The sequence below is a fragment of the Diabrotica undecimpunctata genome, chromosome 8, assembly GCF_040954645.1.
Source record: "Diabrotica undecimpunctata isolate CICGRU chromosome 8, icDiaUnde3, whole genome shotgun sequence".
Classification (NCBI taxonomy): Eukaryota; Metazoa; Arthropoda; class Insecta; order Coleoptera; family Chrysomelidae; genus Diabrotica; species Diabrotica undecimpunctata.
Window position 1 is genome coordinate 32077686 of NC_092810.1, and position 12236 is coordinate 32089921.

General features: G+C 32.2%; 1 protein-coding gene across 5 annotated transcripts in view; it reads left to right on the top strand.

The window, feature by feature from the left end:
• The window catches only part of LOC140447400 (four and a half LIM domains protein 2-like), a 184251-nt gene that overhangs the window by 150327 nt on the left and 21688 nt on the right, over nt 1–12236 (top strand). Inside the window, exon 2 of one of the 5 annotated variants that reach the window (XM_072540032.1) lies at nt 1288–1555. The exons of the other annotated variants lie outside the window; for them this stretch is intronic. Within the exon in view, the coding sequence (XP_072396133.1) occupies nt 1357–1555 (199 nt within the window). The 5' untranslated portion in view covers nt 1288–1356. The remainder of the gene's footprint in view (nt 1–1287; nt 1556–12236) is intronic. 5 annotated transcript variants of the gene reach the window in all.

Below are 12236 nucleotides of genomic sequence, written 5' to 3' on the forward strand. Positions count from 1 at the left end.
GTGCAAGGATGAGAAGGCAACCTAATGAAAGACGAGATCCTCAATTTTCTGTGAAAATAAGTTTGTGCATTACCCTATTCAAATTATGGTTATGGAGAGTTATTGCCTAGAAAAATAGGAAAATTTTGGTGTCCACAATCAGAGACAACATGGCCGCGGTGCGTTAGATCAAGGAAGTTCTCACATGTTCTCCTTTATATATGGATGCTCCTTAGCCCATTTTGCTAACACGCAACGCAACCGCATATAGCCAGAATTATTTTAGCCCATTTGAAGACATTTAAATCAATTTTTCTCCTAAATCTCCCGATATTTCACCCATTGAACACGTCTGGAACAATATGAGAAAAATATTACTTCATTTACTTTATCCTCCACCGACGAAGTCGCCTGGGATGAGATACCCCAAGAGAAAAGCGATTTTTTTATTAGGAGTATACCCAGACGTTTTTTAAATCCAGAAGACATCGTGAAAACGTTTTACATTTTTTCTAACAGTTAAATTTGAGATGATTTCTACGAGATGAATACAAATAATTATTGTAATAAATTCAATGTTACTGGGTATTCTTTTTTCTATGTCACTGTTATGTTAATAGAACACCCTGTATTCAAAAGTTAATTGTTCGACAAACTGTTAAAAGTGTGATGAAAAAAAGATGTGGTTAATAATTATCTGAGAAAAATTACTTATATATTTACAGCTCTTACCCATTCTCTTTGTAGCTTTTAATTATTTCTATGTTTTCATTCAGTAATTCTTCCTAACTGTTTCGTTTTCACATATATTTTCCTCATTTATTAATATTTTTCTGATTATTATTAATGGATTTTTTATCAATTACGTGTTCTTTTTTTAGTTTCTTCTGTAACTCTCCTCTGTCAACTTTCATTGTATTATTTTCAGTGTAAATATTTAGCATTTTTCTTTGACTTTGTTTTCTTGTTATTTTTGTATTCATTTTTCTTTCTACTTGTCTCTGTCCGTTCTATAGTGCCTTTTTACCCTGTTCCTACACATTTTTCCTTCTTACTTAGACTCTACTGCTTTTAGTTGTTTTCTCTATGACTCCCCTCAATTGTCTGTGCTCTATCTTTCGAGGGCTCCAATATATTAGTATAATACTTAGGTTATTTTAATATTACTTCAATTTTTTTATATTGTTGACATTTAATTTATCTTTAAAGTAAATTTTGAATGAAAATATGAGATATAACACGTATAGTTGTCATCTAAGCACTGATTTGCACTTCAAACCTTTTCTTTAACACTAATTTCTTTCAAAGAATCTTCTCGGCTTGAAAAAGTACTTGTACAAAAAACTTTAAAGTAAAAATAAAAAAAGTGATTCCATAATGGCAGACGTTATGAGTGAGCAGTTCAAAAGAATGAACCTACAAACTAAAACCGTGGGTGAAGATCGAATACGTCGAGCCAAAGAACGGAATGAAGACGTGGCGATATTGTCGATGCAGATACCCGGGGAAAAAACGGGCTTCAAATGTTGTTTGGGAGTCGCTTGCCTACAGGGAGATCCAACCAGCTTACCATTAGGTATGTTAAATATCAAATAATATGATATTATGACAGGAAAACCAAAGAACTGTAATTAACAATTTGATTATGTATTGGTAGAATATTTATCCTTATAATATTATTCAGCCGTTCAACTCCCACGTCAGTGTATTGCAGTAATGAATATTTCTTCAGAATAAAAATATTATATAAGATTGGTAACGATACACATCCCTGTCACACTCTTCGCAATAAATATTGGTTTTCTGGTTGTTACATATAATTAGGAGATATAAACCGGAGAATCTCTGATTTTTTCTTAATTTGGGTAAATTTAATTAGTTAATTTGTGAATTGTTTATTTAACCGAGTAATTTAATTATGGTATAATTTCACTATTTGAGAGAGTGAGTCATCGTTTAAAGGCCCAGAAATGCGGAAAGCTGTTTGGAAATCCAGTGACGTACACTTACTTTTATTTTAACGTTAATTATATTTTATTTTTCAAATATTAATGTTCGAAATAGGCCACAATATATTTATTTACAAGTTTTTACTGACGTTTCGATCTCTATATCCAAAGACTGCTTTCAAAGATATAAATGGTAGTTATATTTATTTTATTTGTTTATTATTATATATTTTTATAATCTTATATTGTTTATTTTCTTTTTTTTTTCTATCTTTAAAAACGGAATAGAGATCGAAACGTCAATGTATTAAACATGTAAATAGATATATTGTGGCTTATGTCCAACCTTCTCCCTAAAAATACAGAATGCCACAAACAAGCAGCTATAGAAAAATAAATATATCTGTCATTTGTATGTTTGAAAACAGTCTCTTTATAGAGATCGAAACGTCCGTAAATTAAACATTTGAATAAATATATTGTGGCTTATTCCCAACATCATTTCTAAAAATACAGAACGACAAGCGAAAAGCCATAGAAAATAAATAGTACTATCATTTGTATAATTGAAAACGGTCTCTGGATATAGAGATCGAAACGTCAATAAATAAACATATGAATAAATATTTTGTGGCTCATTCCCTACATTCCCCTAAAAATACAGAATGCCACAAATAAAAAGCTATAAAAAAGAAGTAATTTTGCAGAAAGTTTACTGATGCCAACCGGCTGTCGCGGAAGTTACGCTAAAACGTCTTTTGACGTGACCCGTCCTTAAACAGTTACACAATGAAATTTTTTTAAAACAAATTTTAAGACAGTTTCCACACCACCCCAGAGGTATGTCTTGTGGCGCGATACTTTTTTTAAATGGGTGTTCACCAAGAGCCATATTGTCTTATTAAATAAAATGAACAAAACACTTAAACAGTATAAAACAAAACAAAATAAAATCCTATAAAACAAAATAAAATTCTATAAAAACAAAATAAAAATAATGTTTGATGTGTTTAAACACAAACACTATACACACTTACTATGTTATTCTCGTTTTTTTTTTTTGTTTTTGGTTTTTTTTATGCTGATGTTCTTATTAAACTATTAGAAAATATTATTCGCTGTCTAAACCTGAAGATGCAGTGCTGCTATCGCTGTCATTATCTTCACCACCTGGTGTAATTATAATTGGCTCTAGTAAAACTTTGATATGAGTGTCAAGTTCCCACATACGATGTTCTTCTTTAATTATGTGGCCTATACATTTAGCCTATTTCGCTGGAGTTACATGGAGGATTGCTTGAATCAAAAGTTTCTTAATTTCGTTTAATTTGAACGTTTTGTTATTGCGTGCTACATCTCCTTTCACTTGCTCCCAGATAAGTTCAATGGGATTAAGTTCGCAATGATAAGGTGGTAGACGCAGAACTTTGACACCATAATCTTTTGCAGTTTCATCTACAGCATATTTAAGATATTCAATTTTCCTTAACCGTGCAATGTCAAGGAGCTAAATCTTGAGCATTGATTCTTCGTATGCAATCCCCTTTTCTGTAAGCCATTCTTGAATCCTCCCTTTCAATTTTTTTAATAATCACCTGTTTTTTTCAACTCAAATTGAAGAAAACCATCATCAAGAAACCCTGTATCACTTCCTATATGGGTGACGATTAAACGCCGTCCCTTTCCTGATGGAGCTTTTAATCCTATATATCAGCCTTCTATAAATGCTTCGCGTTTACTTTTGACATTTAAATCTTGCCAAACTTTTCCAACTGTATGACCTTTTCCAACCTTGGTTAATCCAGGTTTCATTAAAATAACATATTTTGCGTCCAGTGCTGCGAATTTTGCGTATTTCTTCTAAATATTTTCTTCTCCGCACAATAATTTTATTTTTTTCTAATAGCATACTTTTTCTGTTGAGTTTTACATATCGAAAGTTCATTTCACGCATGGTCCTGGTTAAGACTCTACGAGATATCTTGGGTAAGGAGTCATCGTTTTCGAGCTCTTGAGAAATATTTTTCAGTGTTGGAATTTCATTCCGAAAATAAAATGAATGAATTTTTCGACGTATAATATTCCTTGTCTCGTCATCCAAAACAATGCTTTTCCTACCTCTAGTTTTACCTTTTTCTTGCTTTTTATTTTCCGATGTATTTTTAAGTACACGATAAATACAGCTAACGGATACTTTTGTTAAACTGTTACAAATGTCGACCGCTTGGCTAACATTTAATTCCATTTTTCTGCCGACAATTGCTTCATAAACGTTTCGTATTATTACCTTCTCTTCGGACGTTAACATTTTCCGTCTCTTTTGCGGCATTTCATTTTTGGAATCAACATCAGAATTTTGCAGTCTTCTCTTGGAACAACTCGGTTTTTCGTCCAACTCCAATAAAACTCAAACCAAATAATCACAGAATATAACTAAACATTTACTATAAAACGACAAACTATAACACTCGTATTATCAATAACACGTTTTATCAATAACACAAACTTATCGCATAAAATACCCTACTCTCAGATACGCCAATGTAAATAACCTATTGTTGATGGGCACTCGCTCGACAAAAACTAGTTTGACGTGTGGATCTGAATTGAAACGGAGTTCCCTCGCTAATTCCAAAGTTGCCAAACGATTGAAAAATATTGTTTTAAAATATCGATTTTTATTTTATAAATTTAAATATGTAACGAAACGGAACATATAAATAAAATTTATTTCATTACAATTTTGTGCTTAATTTTTACTATTGAAAAGATCAGGTTTTTTTGTATTTTTATGACAGTAATAATCGCTGCATGGAAGAATACAGGTTTTGTATGACCATAATTACTACTTGTGAACAAGAATTGGCTACACTGTTCGACAACTTCTGGTCAAGTCTACTATAGAGAAGCACAAATAAATATACTACTTTATATATTCTGTAATTTCTTATGAGGAAACGCAAATTGCAATCGAGAAAACAGGCAGTTTTCGAGGGCCGCTGTGTACATTTAAATTTGAGGATATTCCGCGTTTAAACTATGATATCACTCTTCTAAATTGAGGGTTTCTACTTAACGATTTAAAATAAATATTTATTTTTGCAAAGTTTTACTTTTCTCGTATTATTAGTAGTAGAAAAGATTGTGAAATGAGAAGCAAGTTAATTTTTTCTGTATTAGGTATACACTGACCGGCGAAAAAAGTGGCCACCCTATATATTTCCGAAAATAAAAATTCATTGGAAGTTTTATGCACTGTTTCATTTTTAAAACAACAAATGGCCATTACTGCTTAATTCCTTAACATAATTTATTTAATTAGAAGGCTACAAAAGAAAATAGTGTTATATCAAAACGAATTACAAACAATAAAAATTACGAGTGACTTAAACAAAATTGTCTAATATCGGGTATTATGCCCAAAAACATCAATAACCGTTTGGTTGACTTCTAACCCTACGATAAAGTTCATCCCAAAGATGTTCGAAGATATTCAGATCAGGGCTGCATACTGGCCATTCTAGAGTATTAATTCCTACTTTCCCCAAGTAATTTGTCACGATTTTTGCAGTATGCGGCCGTGCATTACCATGCATAAAGACGAAATTGTCCTCAATAAATGGACCAAATGGAACTACTGCTTCTGCCAAAACATCCTCTAAATAACGGTGAGCATTCAGGGGCCATTGATGAAAGTAACTACAGTTCGAGCTTCAAATGAGATTTCAGCCCAAACCGTGACGCCACCACCGCTAAACTTTCTTCTCTGGGACATACAAGCTTGGGCATATCTTTCATCTCTCCGTCTCCAAACCCTCTCTCGGCCATCACCAGACTTCAAACAGAACCGAGATTCATCAAGCGAATAAAAATTAATCGATTCCTACAGTGTCTGGGTTGTAATTCGGGAACAATAGCCGGCCTTCTTGCCATTACTCCTCTTTCATTGAGGCGTTTTCTAACCGTTTTCTCACTTACATTCACATTTCGAACCTCTTGCAGACGGTTTCTTGCAGCAATGGCAGTGGAATGGCGTTTTCCTAAAAGTTCCATCACAATAAAACGATCATATTTTTGCGAGGTAACTCTTCTACGACCGGAACCAGATCGGCGTGAGTATGAACCAGTTTCTATAAAGCGATGGAAAGCTCTCCGTACTGTAATTCTCGGAATACCTAAAGTTTCTGATACATAAACTTGACTTCTTCCGTCTTGTAGCAATGCAATAATTCGCGCAATAGCTACTGTAGAAAACATTATATCTTAATTATTCACTTAGTCGAAATCCATGTTTAAAAAGCTAAATTACTGTTTAATTAAATGTTTTCAACTTAGAAGATAAACAACAATATAAACGGCAAAACCGCCAAAAACAAGCATACAAGTTTTTTGTGCATGTTTAGAAAAGTTATTAATAATTTTAAAAAAATCGACTGTTGAAGCTATTATTGTAAATTAAACAACAAATTAACAAAAAGAACTTTTCAAACCCCCATTTTCAGCGCCGCTTTATCCATTAGGCAATATAATTAGTTGCCTAGGGCGGCAAATTATGAGAGGAAGGCAAAAATACTGCACAAAAAATATTTGTATATAACAAAAAACGGGTGTGGCAGTCCAGTGGGACTGCCGGTGGAAGTTACACTTCTATACACGCATTCGCCGTTACAAATTTATTTGGGAGTCAATCTGCACAATCATTACATATGTAATTCTATAGGTAAGACATAGCAGAAAGAGAAACAGAATTAATAACAACTTACTAACAATGAAGGATTGAATCAATATTTTGATGAAAATGTATATTTTTATGTTCATATATGTATGAAAGGAGTTGAATGCAAAATTTTTTTACACATACTCTGCAGTAAAATTCATTGTTTATTTTGTTATTAATATAATAATACAATACAAATTAAAATGCAATATCCATAAGTATTTAAAAATGACAATAATGTAATAATATTAATAAAAAAGTCCTCCCCGACTGGGAATCGAACCCCGGTCTCTCGCGTGACGGGCGGGGATACTGACTACTACACCACCGAGGACATAACACAAATGTATTTCAAAATTGACAGTTCTGGATCATACAGTGATTTATTGAGATTATTATTTTGAAATACAAAAGAATAATATAATTATGAACATTTAATAAATAATACAAATCATATCACATAAATAATAATATTAATAAATATTTTATTATATGTATAATATTATATGTATATCTATCTTTATATATTATAAATATATAATATTAAATTATATATACAAAAGGAACATTTTTATATTCGAGAGAGGAAGATAGAGAAAATATATCTTCTGTCTCTCTCTTACTCATTATCTTACATATGTAATGGTTTCACAGATTCACTCCCATACAAATTTCCAACGTGGATCGCGCGTATAGAAGTATAACTTTAAAAATTAAAATCGAATAACATTTAAATACATCCATCAATGGAATAGAAGTGGGCATTCATTTCTAGAAAACAAATTACATTCTTTTAACACTATTCATTCAAAAAGAACGAAAGTTTCTGGTGATGGTATGCCGACTGAAAGATTTATTAAATATAAGTATTCCATCTGAAGGTCACAAATCTGCTTCTTTGGAATCGACAGTGATTTCGACTTTAGAGTAATGTACCATTGATTTAAGTGATTGTCGCGGCTAGTCATATGATACCGCATCCAATATGTCCGGCAAATATTCAGGCTGCAGGCCAGAATAAAAAATCACAATAAACTTGCTGAGTACGTACCTTGCTCTGGACATTCTCTCAATTTGGTAGAACCTTCGGCAGCAGAATCCTCTAACGACGAATGTCAAACTGCAGCTGTGAACCATAAAGCACTTTCTATATTTGAAAAAATGAACACTTTAAAAATGGCTTTATTAGCTGTCATTTGGCAACATATTTTAGAAAGTGTGAACCTATCCAATAAGTATGTCCAGAGTCCTGCAATGGGTTCTGTCGTTAAAGAGTATAAAGCTCTTTCAAATTACTGTACCTTAATTAGAATCAATTTTGCCATTTATGAAGAGAAGCCAAAAAATTGTGCCCAAATGAAACATATAAAGAAATAAGAAAGGGAAAAAGAAAAGACGAGGGGTCGATGATGAACTAAACTTTTCAGCTAGTGATGAGATGAAAATCCACACATTCTATATTATAATCGACACTCTGATAAGAGACCTGAATAGACGTCTGGAATTTTATCAACTTATTTATCAACGTTGTCGTGTTATTACAGATTTGCCAAAAGAAACTAAAAATCTGATAAAAATTTATAAAGGCGACCTAGATACATTATTTACATATGAATGCATTCACTTAAAGGGTCATTTGGACACCACAATAAAATCACCAATTAACATATCTAAACATTTAAAGAAGAGTGGATTGAAATATATTTTCCCTAATTTTGACATTGCTTTGCGCATTTTTTTGTGCATCTCAGTGCCAATGTGTCCGCTGAAATGTCATTTTCGAAAATGTCAAGAATTAAAAATAATTTCCGGTCAATTATGACGCAAGAACGTCTTAACAATTTGTCGATTTTGTCCATAGAAAGTAGAAAAGTAGAAAAGGCAGAAGAAGTATCGAACGGCTGCGCAATTATATAAAGAGGAAGAAGAAGAAGAAGTCCATAGAAAGTGACGTAACAAAGGCGATAAATTATGACGACATTATAGATGATTTTGCCAAAGACAAATCAAGGAAGAAATCTGTGATGTAATCGAACTGGAATGACAATTTTTTTTATTATAATCTGTATATAAACATCGTAGTTTAAATCCCTTTTTAATGTATTCTTATTTAAATAAAAAATTCTGCTTGCAATTTTTTCTTTGGCAAAAATGGTACATGTTTGAAGGGCGGCGACTAGAGAATTGCCTAGGATGTCAATTGACCTAAATGCGGCCCTGCTCGTTTTTAAGGATGTTCTTTAGTATCTAAAATCAAATAGAGATCTTACATTGTTTTATTTTATATTCTTATTATCAAAGGAAAGACAGTTAAGATTTGATTTCGCGTATAGTGCCTCTGTATATCCGCTTATACGTATTTCATCCTAAAAGGAATCTTCGGAGCGGCTATTTACAGATGCTCTGAACGGGAAAACAATCTTTCCTATCGTAATAGAAGCAACGCCAAAAAGGCCTCGATATGGACGCAATAGCGACATCTGATAATATCCATATCGAAGGCATTTTAGCGTTGCTTCTACTACAACAGGAAATATTGTTTTCACGTTCAGAGCATCTGTAAATATCCGCTCCGAAGATTCCTTTTAGGATTAAATACGTATAAGCGGATATACAGAGGAACTATACATGAAATCAAATCTTAACTGTCTTTCCTTTTATTTCGGTATACTCTTTATGAGTACTAGAACCCAATTCGCCAAGGATTTTTGCTTAGTTGAGGAGATATGTTGTGGAATGCAATTTTAGATTCCCCATTTCTCTAATTACATCTTTATCAATGTCTGTTTTGCCTTGCAATTCTTAGAAGGCACAGATTAATGCAAAAATCTGAATTTAGTTTTGACAATTAAAAATCCTCGGATTTCGAGTTTCGTGATTTCTTGTTATCAAATTTATCAATAGCAGTTATTAGATACCTGTATCAAAGTCACATTCACGTCTCTTTTATGATAAATGTCACTTGTCTCGTAGCCAATCCATATGTATACGCAGTCACATTGATATAATGTCAAGTTATCGTTTTTTATAGGTTAGTGTCCCTTGTTTTTTTAAAAATCTAATTATCTTCTCTACTCCCACAGTAATTCCTTTTAAAAACTTCAGACTATAAAAAAAATTAAATAAAAACAACTGAGCATGGACTACGGTGAAAATATTATCACTTCACAAAAAACTGACGACATACGGTCACCTCTCGTATGTTTTTAAATGAACTCTACTACGATTCAGTATTCCTTATAAGTATACATATCTCTTAATATGATGAAAACGATGTAATAAAACTCTGTCTCGAGTTTGTTTGTCCCCGTATAATACTTTATTATCTAATTAGTCGTCTGACACAGCATCGTTGTAGTTTTTATCTGATTTTATGCAGCAAAAAATGCCTAACATCTGTTTTTGAAGACAAACACAGATTCACAGTTTAACTACATAAATATCCTGTATAATGTAAAAAGTAGACGATTAGTCATGCCAGTAGTTGTTTTTTTCTGATTTTAATCAAGACACCAGATTTAGATCAGGTGACGCTAAAAATAGTGTCGAGTTTGGTATACTATATAGTAACTTATATCAAAATGCATGGAATTATGTCGGTAATATGTACCTGCAACGATAGTGTTTCCTTGTAATTAACATAATAAAAGAACCTTGATATTTCTATATAGTTCTTACTAATATATATATATATATATATATATATATATATATATATATATATATATATATATATATATAAACCAAAAACATTTTTTTTAATAAGAGATCTGTAATTTTAAAATATGTCATGTTTATTGCGGATCAAAACCTCACGGTTCCAGTAGTAATATTAATTCAAAAGTAGGTGTTTAAAGCAAAATCCCAAATTTAATGAGTAATGGTTATAGCAAAACCCCACATTTTCTTCATCCAATGAGAAATAGGTATTCCAGTCACGTGACTTAGACACATGGTTTTGATTGTTATTGTTGACAGTACACAATCTTAACAGGTTAGTTTCAGAGATCGACTTCTGTTACCTACCGATTTTCTCTTGTTTCTGGGGGAAGCGTAACTTTGTGTAAATCTTTCTTTTTGTGCATTACTTAGTGTACCCCAGAAATAGTTTGACGACTACACTATTAAAACTAACCAAGGACTACAAGACAATGGAGGAGGTGATACAATAAGTCAAAGATCACTGATTAAGTAGGAGGCGGTTCGCCAATTTATTGTAAATTTAAAAGGTACTGAAAGTCACTACAACCGCAACAAATCAAACAATATATTTAAGTACAGTCCATCTAATTTACAAACCGTTGCACGTCATCGGCGTCATAGCCCGTGACATCACATGATACCAACACGAAATATTTAGGCGGTAGGTGTGTTCTTTTTTAGAATCACTTTGCCGAGTACACTGGCATTACAGCCACTAGACATATTTTATTATATACGCGTAGAACTAATATTTAAAGATTTCTATTAATGTTAACTTAAAGAAATAGACAACAATATGTTTCATTTAATTTGTATAAATGCATTATAAAGCGTTTTTATGAAGAACATTTGTTCGGAACACACTGTACCTGTAATCGAACGAAGGTGAAATTTTGGCATAAATTGGTAACACTTATTTGACAGTTGCGGTGTTGACACTTTTTGTACTTTATTATTTTATATTTTAAAGTGAATACCTCTTGTTTTATATTTTTACCTATTTAATAAAATCTGTTCTTTTTAAAACAAAATTAATGTGTTTTATTTCAAAAATATCACGAAAGAATTTAAATAGTCGTTGTAAAGAGTATAATAATAATTATGTGACCTATTTGATTTAAAATGGATTCAGGATTTTTTTATACTTTGGCAACTATGTCAACTTCGATCTCTGACGTAGATAATGACGTGCAACGGTTTGTAAATTAGATGGACTGTAGTGATCTTTAATTCGGAAACTTCACATGATTTATAATCCTAGTGCAGAAAATTATCAACTCCAAGTAAAGTTATCAATGTTTCGTAAAATATTCTGCGCAGAATTTAATTGTTGGTTTCAACCGGCATTTGTGAGAACTGTGTCTTGATGGACTATAAAATTAAAAATGCTACAGGAACTCAAAAGCAGATACTTTTTACTGAAAAAAGAATATACAGGAAAAGTGTTTCTATGACAAAATGAAAGCAGATACTTTTTATTGAAAAAAGAATACACAGGAAAATGGCAAAGTGTTTCTATGACCCAATGAAAGAAACGAAAGAAAAAGAGACAATTTATGTTTTGACATGCAGAAGGTGCAACCACTTCCGCGAACGCATATCCAACATGCTTTTTATGCTAGACAACTAGGTCTTTACAATGTTTGTGTAACAGATATTAACAATGACAACACCTCGTACTTTTATATCTGGACTGAAGTTTCGACTGTGCTCATCTTAATGTACTTTTTAGCAGCTCATGAAGGCAGCTTGACACATATTAATTTCCCCGTAAAGGTGAAGTGCTTAAGTAGAATCTGTTTTTCTATTATTGAAAGCCCTTTTGTGTTCTGCTATCCGTTTGTTAAAGGTTCTATCCGTTTGACCCATGTAAGCTTTTGGGAAATCGC